This window comes from Epinephelus lanceolatus, chromosome 18 (assembly GCF_041903045.1).
Source record: "Epinephelus lanceolatus isolate andai-2023 chromosome 18, ASM4190304v1, whole genome shotgun sequence".
Lineage (NCBI taxonomy): Eukaryota > Metazoa > Chordata > Actinopteri > Perciformes > Serranidae > Epinephelus > Epinephelus lanceolatus.
In genome coordinates, this window is record NC_135751.1 from 10619593 (window position 1) to 10637990 (window position 18398).

At 41.0% G+C, this 18398-nt stretch overlaps 1 protein-coding gene and 1 long non-coding RNA gene across 2 annotated transcripts; both read left to right on the plus strand.

The window, feature by feature from the left end:
* Positions 1-2381: 2381 nt before the first annotated feature.
* LOC144458696 (uncharacterized) lies at positions 2382-4311 on the plus strand. The gene is made up of 3 exons (XR_013488085.1): positions 2382-2511; positions 2847-2927; positions 3807-4311. It is a non-coding gene; the product is annotated as an uncharacterized LOC144458696 (long non-coding RNA).
* A 2925-nt stretch (positions 4312-7236) lies between these two features.
* tsen54 (TSEN54 tRNA splicing endonuclease subunit) lies at positions 7237-18314 on the plus strand. The gene is made up of 12 exons (XM_033644188.2): positions 7237-7391; positions 9251-9409; positions 12490-12553; positions 12686-12769; positions 12904-13002; positions 13083-13135; positions 13405-13518; positions 15094-15547; positions 15840-15975; positions 16087-16147; positions 17639-17752; positions 18036-18314. Exons 1-12 carry the CDS (start codon positions 7273-7275, stop codon positions 18184-18186), a joined length of 1608 nt encoding a protein of 535 aa, XP_033500079.2. The 5' UTR covers positions 7237-7272; the 3' UTR covers positions 18187-18314.
* Positions 18315-18398: the final 84 nt, after the last annotated feature.

The following is an 18398-nucleotide window of genomic DNA, read 5'->3' on the forward strand; positions in this document are numbered from 1 at the left end:
ACCATTTGTTTGCTTTGCTTAACCAATATTGTGTGGTGGGCCACATATAGTATATTTTGAGCAACAAAACACTCACTCATACAAACAGACACGCAGACACACATATGCGTGGAGGGTGCGGGACCTCTGCTTACATCCTCAGACAACTGTCAACTCAGCTGTATCTGAAAACAGCAGGGCATAGCTAACTATCACATGATGACCCAGCACAGTACGATCTAATAACAACAGCACATACAGTACAGGCCAAAAGTTTGGACACACCTTCTCATTCAATGCGTTTTCTTTATTTTCATGACTATTTACATTGTAGATTCTCACTGAAGGCATCAAAACTATGAATGAACACATGTGGAGTTATGTACTTAACAAAAAAAGGTGAAATAACTGAAAACATGTTTTATATTCTAGTTTCTTCAAAATAGCCACCCTTTGCTCTGATTACTGCTTTGCACACTCTTGGCATTCTCTCCATGAGCTTCAAGAGGTAGTCACCTGAAATGTTTTTCCAACAGTCTTGAAGGAGCTCCCAGAGGTGTTTAGCACTTGTTGGCCCCTTTGCCTTCACTCTGCGGTCCAGCTCACCCCAAACCATCTGGATTGGGTTCAGGTCCGGTGACTGTGGAGGCCAGGTCATCTGCCGCAGCACTCCATCACTCTCCTTCTTGGTCAAATAGCCCTTACACAGCCTGGAGGTGTGTTTGGGGTCATTGTCCTGTTGAAAAATAAATGATCGTCCAACTAAACGCAAACCGGATGGGATGGCATGTCGCTGCAGGATGCTGTGGTAGCCATGCTGGTTCAGTGTGCCTTCAATTTTGAATAAATCCCCAACAGTGTCACCAGCAAAACACCCCCACACCATCACACCTCCTCCTCCATGCTTCACAGTGGGAACCAGGCATGTGGAATCCATCCGTTCACCTTTTCTGCGTCTCACAAAGACACGGCGGTTGGAACCAAAGATCTCAAATTTGGACTCATCAGACCAAAGCACAGATTTCCACTGGTCTAATGTCCATTCCTTGTGTTTCTTGGCCCAAACAAATCTCTTCTGCTTGTTGCCTCTCCTTAGCAGTGGTTTCCTAGCAGCTATTTGACCATGAAGGCCTGATTGGCGCAGTTGTTCTAGAGATGGGTCTGCTGCTAGAACTCTGTGTGGCATTCATCTGGTCTCTGATCTGAGCTGCTGTTAACTTGCCATTTCTGAGGCTGGTGACTCGGATGAACTTATCCTCAGAAGCAGAGGTGACTCTTGGTCTTCCTTTCCTGGGTCGGTCCTCATGTGTGCCAGTTTGGTTGTAGCGCTTGATGGTTTTTGCGACTCCACTTGGGGACACATTTAAAGTTTTTGCAATTTTCCGGACTGACTGACCTTCATTTCTTAAAGTAATGATGGCCACTGGTTTTTCTTTAGTTAGCTGATTGGTTCTTGCCATAATATGAATTTTAACAGTTGTCCAATAGGGCTGTCGGCTGTGTATTAACCTGACTTCTGCACAACACAACTGATGGTCCCAACCCCATTGATAAAGCAAGAAATTCCACTAATTAACCCTGATAAGGCACACCTGTGAAGTGGAAACCATTTCAGGTGACTACCTCTTGAAGCTCATGGAGAGAATGCCAAGAGTGTGCAAAGCAGTAATCAGAGCAAAGGGTGGCTATTTTGAAGAAACTAGAATATAAAACATGTTTTCAGTTATTTCACCTTTTTTTGTTAAGTACATAACTCCACATGTGTTCATTCATAGTTTTGATGCCTTCAGTGAGAATCTATAATGTAAATAGACATGAAAATAAAGAAAACGCATTGAATGAGAAGTTGTGTCCAAACTTTTGGCCTGTACTGTACATAAGCCGACATCAACTTAATTGGGCTGCACTGCTTGGACATAGTACTGTAGAACCATGCAGAATGTTGCATGGGTCGGACAGTCCATCATGGGTGACAGAAAATACAGTACTCGTGTATTGTACTCATTCCCACTGACAAGACTGACCCAGTTGTGGTCCATGTGGGCCATTCAGATCTGTATGTGGACAGTGTTGTGATGTAAATTGGCTCCCCTCAAACCAAAAAACACATTGTGATGCTGATCAGTATTCAGTAAAAATTGCTTCCAGTAAAATAAAAGAAAATCCAGAGCACTCTGCAGAAAAACAAACAGGAGACTGATCAGAAGTCTAATGCAAGAAGGTTTATTCCATGTTCAGAGACGACATCCAAATAAACCCATTTGAGTTGGTGGTCCGGATCAAGAACTGAACTCAAAAGCCTCGGGCACGGACCTTTATACCCAGTCTCTCTGTCTTTCTTGCTCACTTTCTTAAGTTTTAAGCCAATCACATGTGTCGAACTACTATTGTTTTTTCTTCAATTCACAGACATCACATCACTTTTTACCTCATCTGACCCCTGGAAGCCCCCTTGGACTGCCCCCTCCTGTAGAGGACGCCAGAGAGGACCAGTCCAGCTTATCATCAAAGAGGACCCCCAGATATTTGTAGGTGTGCACCACCTCAATGTCCTCCCTCTCTATGGAGACTGGTTGATGGTGTGACCTCTTCCTTCTGAAATCCACCACCATCTCCTTGGTTTTGGCTGTGTTCAGGGACAGACAGGACTTACTGCACTAGTCCCTAAAGGCATCCACAAGGTCCCTGTACTCCCGCTCCTGATTGCTCCTGATACAAGCCACAATAGCTGTACCGTAGAGTATTTTTTGTATGTGGCGTGAGTTGTACTTAAAGTCCACTGTGTAGAGTGTGAACAGGAATAGTGCTAACACAGTTATTGTACTATGATCATACTCACCACTCTTTCATGTATCCCAATTATCTAGGTCAGATCGAGTGTGTACGTGTGCAGGTGCTTGGACCGACCTTCGGATGTGTGTATTTTCCCAGGACGTGCACATACTGTGGTATGTATTAGCCTGCCCAGTCGGCCTAGTCGCTGGTGTATCCTAGTTACAGCCTCAATGCGTAGAGCAGCTTCATCTCTCTCCACAGCTTAACTTTACTATGAGGGCTTTATTATACTATTAGATTTGGATCTTGCTTGGCTTTTTCTTTTAAATTCACACAGAGATAACATCTTGATGATGTGGTGATAATATATTGATGATATGGTGATAACACATTGATAACACAACTCAACACACAGTGATTATGCTTGGATTTTGGTGCTCTTGCTTACCTTTAGATAGATAGATAGATAGATAGATAGATAGATAGATAGATAGATAGATAGATAGGTATACTTTATTTAATCCCCAGGGGGGCAATAATGACAAAAAAAGACACAGATCACAAGAACACAGCACACATACTGACACAAGAAAAATCCCAAGAAAACATCTACACACATAAGTACATAATGATCAAATAGCTGCTCTCAACTTTGATTATTAACTGATTATTTTTTAAAACCTCCACAACAGCCTTGACACTGACAACTTGGCTGTCATTGGCAGTGTCATTCTCTTTGGCAAATAGGATTCAATACTTCTCCGCAATTTTCATATAAAACTCTTTTGGTTTTATTATTTCCCATGTCGTCTTAAGCATTTTAAAACATAGTTTGTGCATTAGAACAGGGTATGTGAGACATAAGGGACAAATTGAGTCTTGTATTGATTCAGTAATGGACAGTGCTTTTTAGTCTTTTTTTAAAATTCAGGACAATTTGATATTATACGGGATGGGGGGCAATAGTTATGTTACATAATTACATCATGTCACTAAGTAAACTAAGTACAATAAGTTAAAATAAGTCTTTGTTAACTTTTGCTTTCATACAGGACATAAACAGAGGTCATCTCGGTGACAGTCCTGTGTTTGTTGACCCATCCACCTCCAGAGGCCTGCTTTCCAGCTCTTTCCCCACTAATTCACTGCAACAATAAACTCCTCCCTGTCTACTAGCATCTTCCCACCATCTCTCAAAATCGCTGCTGTCACCCCGATTCTAAAAAAACCTGGACTCAACCCTGACATCCCAAATAACTTCAGGCCAATCTCCAACATACCCTTTCTGTCCAAACTACTGGAACGTGCTGTAGCTTCCCAACTGAAACACCACCTCTCAATCAATAACATGTATGAAACATTTCGATCACACCACAGTACTGAAACTGCCTTCCTCAAAATCACTAACAACCTCCTTCTCTCCTCTGATACCGGAAACATCAACATCCTCATCCTCCTCGACCTCAGCACTGCCTTCGACACCATCAATCACTCCATCCGTCTCACCCGACTTGAAACCGTCTTTAACATCACTGGCACTGCTCTCAGCTGGTTCAAATCATCTCTCTGACAGACTTCAGTTCATCTCAGTTCATCAATAACTGCAAATCCCCCACTGCTCCCCTCCTCCAAGGTGTCCCCCAAGGTTCAGTTCTCAGTCCCCTCCTCTTCATCCTGTACCTGTTCCCCCTTGGTCACAAAATCCGCCGTCATGATCTCCAGTTCCACTGCTTCACCGATGATATCCAGCTCCTCATCTCCACCAAGACAATCTCCACTGCCACCCACCCAACCCTGACAAACTACATAAATTAGATAAAACCCTGGCTTCAAACCAACTTCCTCCAATTAATCTGCAACAAAACTGAAATTATCATCATTGGACCAGAAGCACTCACCAAATCCACCTATAACTTCACCCTCAACATCAACGGCTCCACAGTATCCACCTCCCCTCACATCCGAAATCTTGCCGTCATTTGTGATCAATCCCTCTCCTTCGACCAGCACATTAAACACATCACCAAAACAGCCTTCCTTCACCTCAAGACCATCGCCCGCCTCCATGCATCCCTCACCTCCTCAGAGACAGAAACCCTCATCCACGCCTTCGTCACCTCCCGTCTGGACTACTCAACAGGGTACTCTATGGCTCATCTTTAAAATCCCTCAATAAGCTCCAGTATATCCAGAACTCTGCTGCTTGGCTACTCACCCACTCTCGCACCCCTGACCACATCACCACCACTCTGCATAAGCTCCACTGGCTCCCCATCCCCCAGAGAATCCACTTCAAAAGCCTCCTTATAACATACAAAGCCCTAGATAACCAGGCCCCAAACATCTTTGAGTGCCTTGAAAAGTGCTATATAAGTATAATGTATTATTATTATTATTATTATTGTTATTATTATTATTGTCCCTCTTTATAAGACCCACTGAGTGACATTGTTGAACCAGCAATTTTGTTGTAACACTTTACATGTTACCACCACGCAATGTGGTGTGAAGAGGTCAAAGTAATTTCACATCGGACCAAGCTGGGAAACCCCAGTCTCAGGTAATTTACTCTCAAGGTCTACAAAAAGGCAGGGTTATAGCCATGTGGAGCACTGATATTAACCAGCATCACTGACTGTCTCTGTCTCAATTAACAAACTATTTACATTTAACAGTCTTTCAGTTTTTGGCATTTATTTAGAAAATACTAAAATGTTTTAATTTCTGTATTTACAGTTAAAGTAAGCAAGAGCTCTGTTTGGGGTGTCGGTGGCTTAGTGGATAGAGCAGGCACCCCATGTATAAGGCTGTTGCCGCAGCGGCCCGGGTTCGATTCCAGCCTTTGGCCCTTTGCTGCATGTCACTCCCTCTCTCTCACTCCCCATTTCCTATCGGTTAAAGGCAAAAAAATGCCCCAAAAAATATTTTTAAAAAAAGAGAGAGAGAGAGCTCTGTTTATACAAAGCTGGTCAAATAGCCGTGGCTAACCTTGGCCGCTTTCAGGGACAAGCTGTCTGCTAATAGTTTCCTCAGCATCTCTGTCAGATCCACCCCTCGCTCCTCCACAGCACCAGCCTCTTGCCCAAATATGGTCACTCCTGGCTCCCAAAAATAAAGATGTCTGTGGCCAAATTGCCAAACTCAATATTTCAAAATGGAAATTGACAAACCAGTGGGTTTAGTTATGGCAGCTACATCCAATAGTTTTACGGTCCGTGGTTATCCTACATAAATAATGCAGCAGATAAATCCAGTCATTATATAGAGAATACGCCAAACAAGTCCTGCTAAAAGTTAACCAGCTAAGTTTACCAGAGTAGGCTAGAAGACACAGTCTGTGGACAGCACCTAAAAACAAGTTCATGGTAATGAACACAGTTCCATGGATATACATTTCTGTGCCTCTATCCGACTGACAGGTCGCCGTGAATGCAACTTGTCAATCACAAGTTAGCCATGCCCTAAAGTATATCCTGCTCTCATGTCTATTTCAATATAAACAAGACCATACTATACAAAGGGAACATCAAATTGTATTGAGGAAGACTTAAATTAGGGACGGAGACCATAAACTCTTTAGTTAAATGTTTACTAAGGTAATAAACCACATGAAAATTGGGATCATTTTCTCATTGGCTTACATGTAATTGGGCTTCTCTTTGCAGCCAGTGGAGTCACTCCCTTGCTGGCCATTAGAAAAGCAGGTTTAAGGCACATTTTATACAGTCTATGGAGAGCACCTTGCCTGGGTCCAGACTGGTGTTAAATCTGAGAGCCATTTAGTCTCGGTTTTGAAATAAAAATGCTTATTACATTTAGTCACATTTTAGTCATTTTTATCCTTCATAGTTTAAGTCCACAAAAATTCAAAACATTTAAGTCAACGAAAATTTAGTCAACTTTCAGTCATTACATTTTCTGTAGGCCTATGTGTTTTTGATTTTTAAACTAATTTAGTTAGGCTTATTCAGGCTATAGCTACAAATAATTTCTACACACTTACAAACTTCCATTCCTCCAGCAGTTTTTGACAGATTTGAGTTGTAATTTATGAGCACACACTTACTGATCATCATCTGAAAAGTTCAACAACTCTCTATTTATGGTCTCAGAAACTTTGACATCACCAAGAACTAATCTGAGACAACTAGGATTTGTGCCCAGGTTAATTGTAAACTCTGACTTATCCATCTCACTGTTAAGCAGCAGAGAAATAGCTTCTGCAACATGTTAGTCTGGAGGTTTAAACTCATGTTCTCTCACAGAGTTGGGGATTAAAACTAAACTTTCATCTATGTCAGAGAAAACTCAGCTGACTTCAGACTGGTAACTTACAGCACAGCTACACTCACAGATAACTAAAAAAATCACATGAATTGACATTGAAGAGAAACAAGTCAGCACAAATAGATATTAAAATCTACGGTGCATTCCTGAAATCAGTGACACTATCTGGAAAATCCAATCCGCTCCATGTGTTTTAGCGCCTCCCGTCGGCCATGTTTGTAACTACTTTAAATGACGCTATCTGACGGACTTCAGGACCCAGAGGAGACCCTCTGCAGCGGGGAGCTGGCAAACATGGCGGACCAAAACAAGAAAGACACCGAACTGAAGTTCTACAGTGAAATATTAAGGTGCGTAGTTGTCTTCAATGGAAAATAATAGTTAACTTATCGACATGGGAGCCGCAACTTTCCCACATTTTCTCACTCAGCTGTTGTTGGTCAAATATGTTCTGTTATCAGAGCTTTTAAACTGTTGCCCCGTACACATGGTGGGTTCATTTGACTGTTAGCTAGCTCAAGTTTTGTGAATGTGGTAACGTTACATGGATGTAACTCACAGGGAAAACATCAGGTATATATATGAAAAACGTATAAAATAGCAATACTGAGGTAACTTTAGCTTTAGTGTAACGACGTAGTGTAACATTGTTCAGCTCCTGTATTTAAATAACGTTTAAAGTAACCACACTGCAAGGTAAAATACTCTGTTACAAGTACAAGTCCTGCCTCAAAATGTTGTACTGTAGTAGAAATACCGTCACAATTACCCAGAAGCCAAAGTGGCACCCTCACAGTGTTTGTATTGTCCAGCCAACAGTCCAAACCTCTACATTATGATAATATGTTAAATTACTCTAAAGGAAATTATCATATTTGAAAAGCTCGAATCACAAAACGTTTGGCATTTTTACATTTAAATGAATAAAAGATTAACAAAGTAGTTACCAATTAATTTTCTTTCAGTCAATCAATAGATTGTTTGTTACAGCTGTACTTGTATATAGTCATATATTTTGGGTACCAAAACTTTAATATGAAAAGTTACTAGTAACTAAAACTGTCAGATAAATGTAGTGGAGTTAAAGGCATCATGCAGTTGACTTGATTTTTTTTAAATATAACATGTCTGGGCGAGGTCCCATGGCAGTGAGTCACTGCTTTATGACTCATGATGACATTTGAAATACACAATATTACAATTATATGCAGCTGGACTCCATTAACAATATAACACTGAGCTGCAATGGCAGTAGAGTATGCCATTTCCTGTATTTGTAATCTAGCAATTAACACATCAGGATGAAATTGGTTATTGTGGTTTCCATAAGACTTATAAATTCTATGCACCTTACTGTATGCACTCACCCTACTTAAAATCACATGAAATTTCCTTGATAGAGACTTTTATAGATAGGTAATAATGCAACTTGCATTATTACCTATTAAGATATGTAGTTCTTGGGGGAGCTCACCCGTGGGCACTTCCTCTTAGGGAGTCCCCAGAACTGTTTGGTCCATAAATGTCTAACAAGTCAAGTGACTGTCTGTTTGTGCTTTGCCTCTTTTAGCTTAAAGATGTGGATTTATGGCAAATTTAGGTTCAGTCTCAGAACTAGACTTTTATAGATAGGTAATAATGCAACTTGCATTATTACCTATCTATAAAAGTCTCTATCAAGGAAATAATAATGCAACTTGCACCTTTAATAAAAAGAAATTTGCTTTGTCTTGAATTATGTTATCTAGTTATGTCCACTAAAAGAGATTAAACCATTTAAAGTCTGTGCTCACCTTGAATCTTTGATGTTACAGACCTCACCTCTCTGTGCAGTTAGGGACTCTAAAGTTTAACATTTACTTTATGACAGTTAAAAAAGCAGCCTACTATATCCTTGAAATTACAGCAAGAATTAAAGGACACATCTCTGGAGGATTTAGAAAACATGTCAATCTTTAGCAGTTTTGGATACTGTAATGGAGTTTTAACAGATCTCCTTGTAACTGCTGTTGATAAAGTCCTCACTAAAGAGAGAAAGGCTTGTGTCTTAACTGTAAGGAGGACATTAACTGCATAAACTCTGAGAAGTTCAATTTAAAGCAATATTTTATCAGGACCTCTCAGTTTATATTTATATGTCTTGGCTTTTTCTAGTTATAAAAGTGTTGAATGTTTGAAGCTGAATGTTGTTTCTTTCTTTAAATTCCAGTCCATCTGAACTGTTCGCAGCCCGGTCCAGGAGTCACAAGATCCCAGTCAGAGGACAGAAGGACTTCTTCCCCAATGACTCAGACGAGCAAAGACAGCACCTTGAGCAAAGTCTAAATGAGCACTGGAGCCTTATATCAGAGGAGAGAGTGGAGAGGCTGTGAGTAAGAGTAACATCCATGAGCTCCTGTCAATAACTGTGAAGGATGAATAATAAGCAAACATACATGTTGTGAAAAAGACACAGTGACCCTGGTTGCAGTTCTAATATAAAAAGTTTGCTTTGTTTGTTTTCTGAATGTCCTTGAATGCATCGACAATGAGGAGTTTTCGATGCAGTCATTGCCTGCAGCTGTATTATAACATTATACCTCTTTGAAAATGAAGGTGACTAAATGTGCACTGACAGATTGCAGAGTCATGCAACATTCATGGCTCTTTAAGTTACTTTTTAATCCAGTGAAATAAATGTAAAGTAGAAGCTTAAGGGTAGGAACACTTTCCATACTCCACCAGTCAGCATTTTTATGTTAATTCTAGGTGTTTTTGGACAGAAGGAACTTTTTTCATAGTTCTTGGAACATAGTTCCAACAACCCCAGTTTTTATTGTGTCAGCTATGCAAGAACTACGAACGATCAACCTTTTGTAGCCCCTATTTTGGAGTAGATCACTTTCAGCACAAGAGGAACCTTGAGTGACGTACAGTACAGGCCAAAAGTTTGGACACACCTTCTCATTCAATGCGTTTTCTTTATTTTCATGACTATTTACATTGTAGATTCTCACTGAAGGCATCAAAACTATGAATGAACACATGTGGAGTTATGTACTTAACAAAAAAAGGTGAAATAACTGAAAACATGTTTTATATTCTAGTTTCTTCAAAATAGCCACCCTTTGCTCTGATTACTGCTTTGCACACTCTTGGCATTCTCTCCATGAGCTTCAAGAGGTAGTCACCTGAAATGGTTTCCACTTCACAGGTGTGCCTTATCAGGGTTAATTAGTGGAATTTCTTGCTTTATCAATGGGGTTGGGACCATCAGTTGTGTTGTGCAGAAGTCAGGTTAATACACAGCCGACAGCCCTATTGGACAACTGTTAAAATTCATATTATGGCAAGAACCAATCAGCTAACTAAAGAAAAACCAGTGGCCATCATTACTTTGAGAAATGAAGGTCAGTCAGTCCGGAAAATTGCAAAAACTTTAAATGTGTCCCCAAGTGGAGTCGCAAAAACCATCAAGCGCTACAACGAAACTGGCACACATGAGGACTGACCCAGGAAAGGAAGACCAAGAGTCACCTCTGCTTCTGAGGATAAGTTCATCCGAGTCACCAGCCTCAGAAATGGCAAGTTAACAGCAGCTCAGATCAGAGACCAGATGAATGCCACACAGAGTTCTAGCAGCAGACCCATCTCTAGAACAACTGCGCCAATCAGGCCTTCATGGTCAAATAGCTGCTAGGAAACCACTGCTAAGGAGAGGCAACAAGCAGAAGAGATTTGTTTGGGCCAAGAAACACAAGGAATGGACATTAGACCAGTGGAAATCTGTGCTTTGGTCTGATGAGTCCAAATTTGAGATCTTTGGTTCCAACCGCCGTGTCTTTGTGAGATGCAGAAAAGGTGAACGGATGGATTCCACATGCCTGGTTCCCACTGTGAAGCATGGAGGAGGAGGTGTGATGGTGTGGGGGTGTTTTGCTGGTGACACTGTTGGGGATTTATTCAAAATTGAAGGCACACTGAACCAGCATGGCTACCACAGCATCCTGCAGCGACATGCCATCCCATCCGGTTTGCGTTTAGTTGGACCATCATTTATTTTTCAACAGGACAATGACCCCAAACACACCTCCAGGCTGTGTAAGGGCTATTTGACCAAGAAGGAGAGTGATGGAGTGCTGCGGCAGATGACCTGGCCTCCACAGTCACCGGACCTGAACCCAATCGAGATGGTTTGGGGTGAGCTGGACCGCAGAGTGAAGGCAAAGGGGCCAACAAGTGCTAAACACCTCTGGGAACTCCTTCAAGACTGTTGGAAAAACATTTCAGGTGACTACCTCTTGAAGCTCATGGAGAGAATGCCAAGAGTGTGCAAAGCAGTAATCAGAGCAAAGGGTGGCTATTTTGAAGAAACTAGAATATAAAACATGTTTTCAGTTATTTCACCTTTTTTTGTTAAGTACATAACTCCACATGTGTTCATTCATAGTTTTGATGCCTTCAGTGAGAATCTACAATGTAAATAGTCATGAAAATAAAGAAAATGCATAGAATGAGAAGGTGTGTCCAAACTTTTGGCCTGTACTGTAAGTGTATAGTGATCAGTTGAACACATGAGTCAATGCAGCACGGGCAACCGTCATTTTTAGAAACCTGATAGCCCCGTTAACAGCAGACAACCCAAAACACAAACAACAGCTTGTAGCGAAAATTTAAGAAAACACGGACAAATGGATGGACAGTGAAGTCCAGGCTTTTCTGAGCATATACATGATAGGGGAAATGCAACACAATTGTGAATTATAGCCTGAGAATCTTCAATCAGAGACTTACTTCGCTTCCACGTTCATATTGGCAGTGTTAAGGCAAACAGAAAAAAAGCCCATTGAAGATATGTTGTTCTTGGGGGAGCTCACCCGTGGGCAGTTCCTCTTAGGGAGTCCCCAGAACTGTTTGGTCCATAAATGTCTAACAAGTCAAGTGACTGTCTGTTTGTGCTTTGCCTCTTTTAGCTTAAAGATGTGGATTTATGGCAAATTTAGGTTCAGTCTCAGAACTCTTCATTAACCCCGTTTCCAGCTGAGGCAACAGGCAGTTATTTTCAGCTCAGCCAAACAGCAGACAAAGTTGACCATTTATTTGCTAAAGAGCCAGATATTTTCCTCAGGAGTTAGTGGAGTCCAATACCACAGCTAAAATGAGTGTTAATATTGGATGTACATCCATCAGGTAGATGCAAACACCACTCCAAAAAACTACTAATGCCGCTCCATGATTGAAGCATGTGTAAATAATATGTTCGCAAAACACATTCACCATAACAACTCTATGAGGCAAAAATATGTCAGGGATGTGTGTCTTCTTTCTGCGCCCTGATGGCTAGGAAAAAAGTGTAGGCTCTTCCAATAATGTAAAGTATGTGGGTTGATGTTAATGGGATACAGCAGTAGGTTCAGGTTATGCTGCACCAACATGAGATAGATACTGTTTGTTTTTATCTCACTTTAGAGGAAACCTAGTGAAGGCCACATGGATTCCAAGTGAGCAGATTGTGGAGCTTCAGTCTCCAGCTGTAAGTACTGTATCAATAAGTGAAACAAACGATCAATACACACACACACACAGACACACAAATAGTTCTTGCTATAAATCATTTGTCAAATTATTATTCCGTGTCTTACAACATTTGTTGTCTTTACAAAAGGGAAAGTTCTGGCAGACTATGGGCTTTTCTGCCAACGGCAAGCAGTACCTCCTCCCTGAAGAGGCTCTTTACCTGATGGAGTGTGTGAGTGGCAGATAAAACCTGTTTACCAGGGTGTGGTTTACACATCATCCTTTGTGTTATGTAGTAGTATTTATACAGCACTTGTGATCTGTATAATGCTGACTGATGACATCTGTGAGTGGCTGTGTGAACAGGGAAACGTGCAGGTGTTTTACCGGGACCTGCCGCTGTCCATCCAGGATGGGTATGAGAGATTTCTGTCTTCGAGCACAGTGAGCCTCCAGCAATATCAGGTGCAAGAAAAAGTCCAACACATATTTAGAAGTAGGGCCACACTGCTGAACTGGTCTAATGACTCTTTTTCATCACAAAGGTGTTTGGGCATTTGAAGAGGCTTGGCTATGTGGTGCACAGATTTGATCCCAGGTAACAGAATCTTAACGTCACACTCAGATGGGATTAGAAATTTATACATTACATTGTAATATTGTCCATCAATCCATTATCTATAGCCACATTTAAAACCCCTTTTAGACATAGTTAATTACATAGTTTGAATCCTGTCCAGATGGATCTTTATTGACTCAGCGTTTTGGATGATGTTGCTGGGAAGGCTCTGCAAAATGTGTGTGTGTGTGTGTGTGTGTGTGTGTGTGTGTGTGTGTGTGTGTGTGTGTGTGTGTTTCTTCTTACAGTACAGAGCCATCATCTTATGCAAGGCAGTTGAACCTGCCTGTGTCACGTGAGAAAGTGGGAAGACAACTGAAGAGGAAGCGTAGTGCCAGCCCCACCCTCACCACAACATCCAGGTAAACACAGGCCCTGGACAAAATTACTCTCTATTTGTATATGTAGTGCTTTGTATTTACTGTCCACCATTTTATTTAAGCGTCCAGATAATTAAAAAAAAACACTCACTCACTTGCTCCAGTATAGTTTCTATTTTGACTTCTATTTTTATTGTAGTTTTATAACGTGTTATTTATTTATCTGTGCTTTTGCTGCTGCAACAATATCTTCTATTGGGATTAGTAAAGATTATCTTGTCTTGTCTTGTCTTGTCTTGTCTTGTCTTAAAATTCTGAGTATGAAGTAATTGAACTCGGAGTGATTTGGGACACAACTACATTTTACTGTAAAAAAGTAGAAATAGAAAGGAGGACTATTATTTTTCATTATCAAACAAGCTATTGATGGGGAACTCCAGTGATGTAGTTGTTTATTTCCATAAATTTGGGGTATGAGAAACAGATTTTTAAAAAATGGTCCAAATTGATGTAGCAGAGGCTGAGATGCCCTGACTTTTCGTTCCTTAACATTGGTCAGTCTTCAAAAATGCTGGATCCTACAACTCCCATTATACAATTTGACAAAGTCTCCCCACCTGATAAATGCCCGCATCTTTCAAACTCCATGCGAAGTGATCTTGATGTGTAAAAATCTGTGGAGTTCACCTTTAATAATTTACCTCAAAGTAAAGTGTTAGGAAATTGGTAAAAAAAAGGGGCCATCTCTGTGTCCCAGAGTTCAAAGTCTTATCTACTAATAACATTTTTGTCTGACCAATAGTCCAATTATATATTTAGTTGATACTCAAGTCATTGATTATTCCACTAAACTGTTACAGGATCCCGCAGTCATAAAATTTGTGGAAAAAATATGAAATAAGAAAAAATTGTGTGCCAGGTTTGGAATGAACAGAATGTTTTTGAAAAGTTTTGAATGTACGTTGTTTTGGCTATTGTTATATACGTATAGATGTTGGATAGGGGCAGCCCCATGATGGGAAATGACAGCGATCGACCTTAGTTTACAGAAGTATCACATACGCTCAGGTTCAGGCAAGGTTGCAAAACAATTAAGAGACATGTCCATGAAACTAATGGGTTTTTTTTAACAAGAAATAAATAATACAAACTTGTCAAATTCGGATCCAAACACATGTCAAATTGCATTGACATCTGTCTGTAGGCTCATCAGTTTTCTATCCCCCACAAAGAGGGGCACCCTCAACATTTTGTGAAGTGACTGCATATTTCTGTCTTTGCTGTAAGCATAAGCAGCTAATTTGCAGTGGAAGTGTCTCCTCGATGAGTAAAATTAGCAATTTGCATATTCACAAATGCCTGGGAAGTACGTGTTTTATTGCGATATAGGTGTACCCAATTTAATCTACTTTAAAGTTGTCATGGAAATGGGGTAATGGAGTATGGAGTTTTGAAAATTAATTGTTAAACATGTGTGGGAACCTCTGTTGAAAAAGTGACAGACTGTGGAAAATGACTAAAAAATGACAACAACAGATCTGTATTGGTGATCTATTGTAATGTGCAGTGAGCCTTTATGTAAATTAGAGACTCATACAATGTTTGTTCTTGCTGTAGTCATACTAAAGCACAAGAAGGATCCACAACTGAAAGAATGGAGGAGGATAAATGTGGCCTTCAACGTGAGGAGGATAAAGAACTTCCTGAGTCCCACCAGATGATGCCTTCAGGGACTCCAGACACCCAGACTAACACCACAGGTTCAGAAGACCAAGGCAGGGGCAGGAATTGGTGGATGACAGATGTTCTCGTGGACCGATCAGATCACCAGCCCGCCTGTGGTAGCTCACGCTGGGACTTCAGCTCCATCACTTTCCCTGACCTGGGCTCCAGGAAGCAGCTCTCCAGCTGCCTGGCCTCTCCAGACCCCTCTCTGCTCCCTGGGTCTTTGGCTGTGGGAGTCTGTGACATTGCTCACTGGAGTCAAAAAATAAACCTGAGGGAGGTGAAGATGTCCGCAAAGGACAAGAAGAGGGAAGAGGATCAGCAGAGGCACCGGCGGGACAGAGAGGTTTGTAGCATATGTAACATCAAGATGCAACTGAAAAATGTTTCACACAAATATTAATGCATTGTATTTATAGGCACGTTTCAGAGCACTCATGGACAGCTTACAAGACAGTTAAAAACAGGCAGCAATGTATCAAGACATCTTAAAATCAAACAAAGCAGTAGTACAAAATATTAAGTCAATAAAGTACGTTTAAAATCTAATGTTTAATAATATCTGTGAAATTATATGTTTGTTTTCAAGTGATATAAAGGTTCACATTATGGGTGATCACACTGTGAGTTCCTTCAAGGTTCAGCGATGCAGAAACTGGGCGGAGTATCGGGAGCTCATGGCGAGGCGGCAGGGGGAGCATAGAGGCCGACCAGCACATTTATGGGACAGAGAAGTCACTCCTTTACATGACCCAACACAGCCAATCCCCCATGGTGAGATCACATGGACCTGGTCTGTAAACTACATTGAGTTAATATAGTGTCTGGATCGAAGTCGATTACGTTTGTCTAATTCAAGTCAGTGATATTTATTTTCTCTTCCAGGGGAGCTGCTGGATAAAATCAGTGTGATTAAATCTACAAATTTGCTGGAGGGGGCATCCAGGTATCACTTGTTTCTATTTCCTCTTATTACACAGAAAATTGGTAAAATGTGGCAGTGATTCATCAGATATAGGTAGGTGTTCAGACTGAAAACAGCCCTGCTTTTATAAAGCGCAAGGGGCTGTGTTTTTGTTGCTTCAGGTTGCGGGTCAATAATGAAATTTTGTTTGGCAACATTTTCATAAATGAGAGCAGCACAGATGTTTGACGGAAGTTAATTAATGTGTATCATGATTCATCAGACAGTTATTGCACCACATGACAAGCCTCATAACTGATATGGTACGGTCTGACAGGATTTCATTAGCCCCGTCTCACACTGTGTGACGTGCAGTGAACCTGTGAGATTGTTGTTCGTGCTCATTCTATGGGCGCCTTCATTCATGACAGCAGAGCAGTGGGAGGGAAGGAGAGAACAGAACGAGTGGTGATAAAGTATTAGTGATTTTTATTCAAAATAATTTCACTCATTGTCACACTAAGCTGAATCGCTCTTGATTGACCCTAGAAATCAAAATAAGCAACTTGCCAGAGCTTAACAGTTGACTCCAAGTGAAGTTCAGACACGTATGGCTGTATTAACACTTAAATCTTTTTTCTTGCCTCCCGTAGACAGTAACAGGTTTTTTTTTTTTTTTATGCCTCATGCATATGCCAACAGCCATGAGGACATCGGAGGACATTTTTAGGTTGTCTGTGCCATACTCGTAAACGAGATATTTCAGGAACACCTTGAGGGAATTTCTTTAAATTTGGTGAAAAATGTCCAGGTGGACTCAAGCATAAACTGATGGAGGTACCGAAGGTCAAGATCGCTGTGACCACATAAAACATGATTTTGGCTATAACACAAGAATTCTTGAACTAATTATGATAAAGTTTCACGAGTTTCAAAGTGATGACATTTTATATGTACAAAAGGTCAAAGGTCAGCTTCACTGTGACATCATAATGATATGCAAAAACACTTTCCTGACCATTATTCAACAACAAAACTCAGGAACAGAAGGTGACACATTTGGTCAGATACTGAATTGGTTCCACTAATCTTAGGTGTCCACCTTGAAACCGCGTTGATTATATAGATCCTACGTGCTGCCTGGGAGAAGATGTGTGTGTGCAGAGCATCTATGTTTTACAACTTTTACAACAGACATTTATGTAAACTGCAGTTTGAGCGGGTGGTATTGGCACTCAGACCTTATTGTAATGGCATACAACCACAAGGCTGTAATACTAGCTTTTTTGTGTGGCAGTAAGCTATTTGGGAGATAGGGTTAGGGGGTTAATGTGGACTTAATGTGAACTGAGCTCGTCTCACTGCTATCGCGATTTATGATCTTCGATTTACAGACACATAAAGACTGTGAGACAAAGCAGTGAGACGCTGCGGCTCTGGTGTTTGTCACTGCCTCGTCGTACAATGATGTTGATGTACTGTGACTGAGAGTGCATCATGCAGGGGCTTGACCTCATGCTTTTGTCTGCTCAGGTTAAAAGGCTCCGATGACTGGAGGATTTGTTTCAATGTTTACCAACCGGATTCAGTGGCTGACTTCAAGAAGAGCAACCCGGGAAAGCCGTACTCCAGGATGTGTGTGTGCAGGTAGGCAATCACACAAACTGCCTGAGGGCATGTTTGCTCAAGATTGGCTTACAGGACACACAGAACATCTGACTCAAACTAAATACTGATAACAGCAGTTGAACATGAATGCCTCTTTTGTCTTATTTTCTTTTTCAATTTTTAAATAAATTACCTGGTTTGTAAAATGTTCGAAAATACTAAGAAATGCTCATCGCAGCCTCCCAGAATGATGGAGCATGTTGGCCCGTGTCTGTCTGAAATACTGACAGGAAAATGTGATTATCTCCTTGTTGTGTCTCAGTTTCGATGGCCCCGTACCTGACCTGCGAGCCATCAAGCAGTTGGCCTTCCAGAGTGGAGACATCCCAGTGGTCTTTGCTGTGGTGGACTATGGAGACATCTCCTTCTACACCTTCAAAGACTTCCAGCTGCCCACTGATGTGTACCCCTGACACCTCACTGTTCTTCACCAAACAACACGTATCCAGGACTTTAAAATTAATCTGCATCTGTCGGGTGGCTGGACATACAAAAATAAAAATATATAAGCAATCGTTGATGTTACATATAAAAAGAAAAATCCTGAGAAAGTGCTTTTGTGTGTCTGGCCAGTGTTTTGCAGTTGGAGGGGAGTTTTTAGTGCCAAAGTTTCAGTCCTGAGTTG

Bases quoted from the DNA above. Each gene is read 5' to 3' on its own strand.
- tsen54 (XM_033644188.2), top strand. From the start codon at position 7,273: ATGACGCTATCTGACGGACTTCAGGACCCAGAGGAGACCCTCTGCAGC. The intron at 12,770-12,903 runs GTGAGTGGCAGA...CTGTGTGAACAG, and splicing joins CTCTTTACCTGATGGAGTGT to GGAAACGTGCAGGTGTTTTA. The intron at 13,003-13,082 runs GTGCAAGAAAAA...TTCATCACAAAG, and splicing joins TGAGCCTCCAGCAATATCAG to GTGTTTGGGCATTTGAAGAG.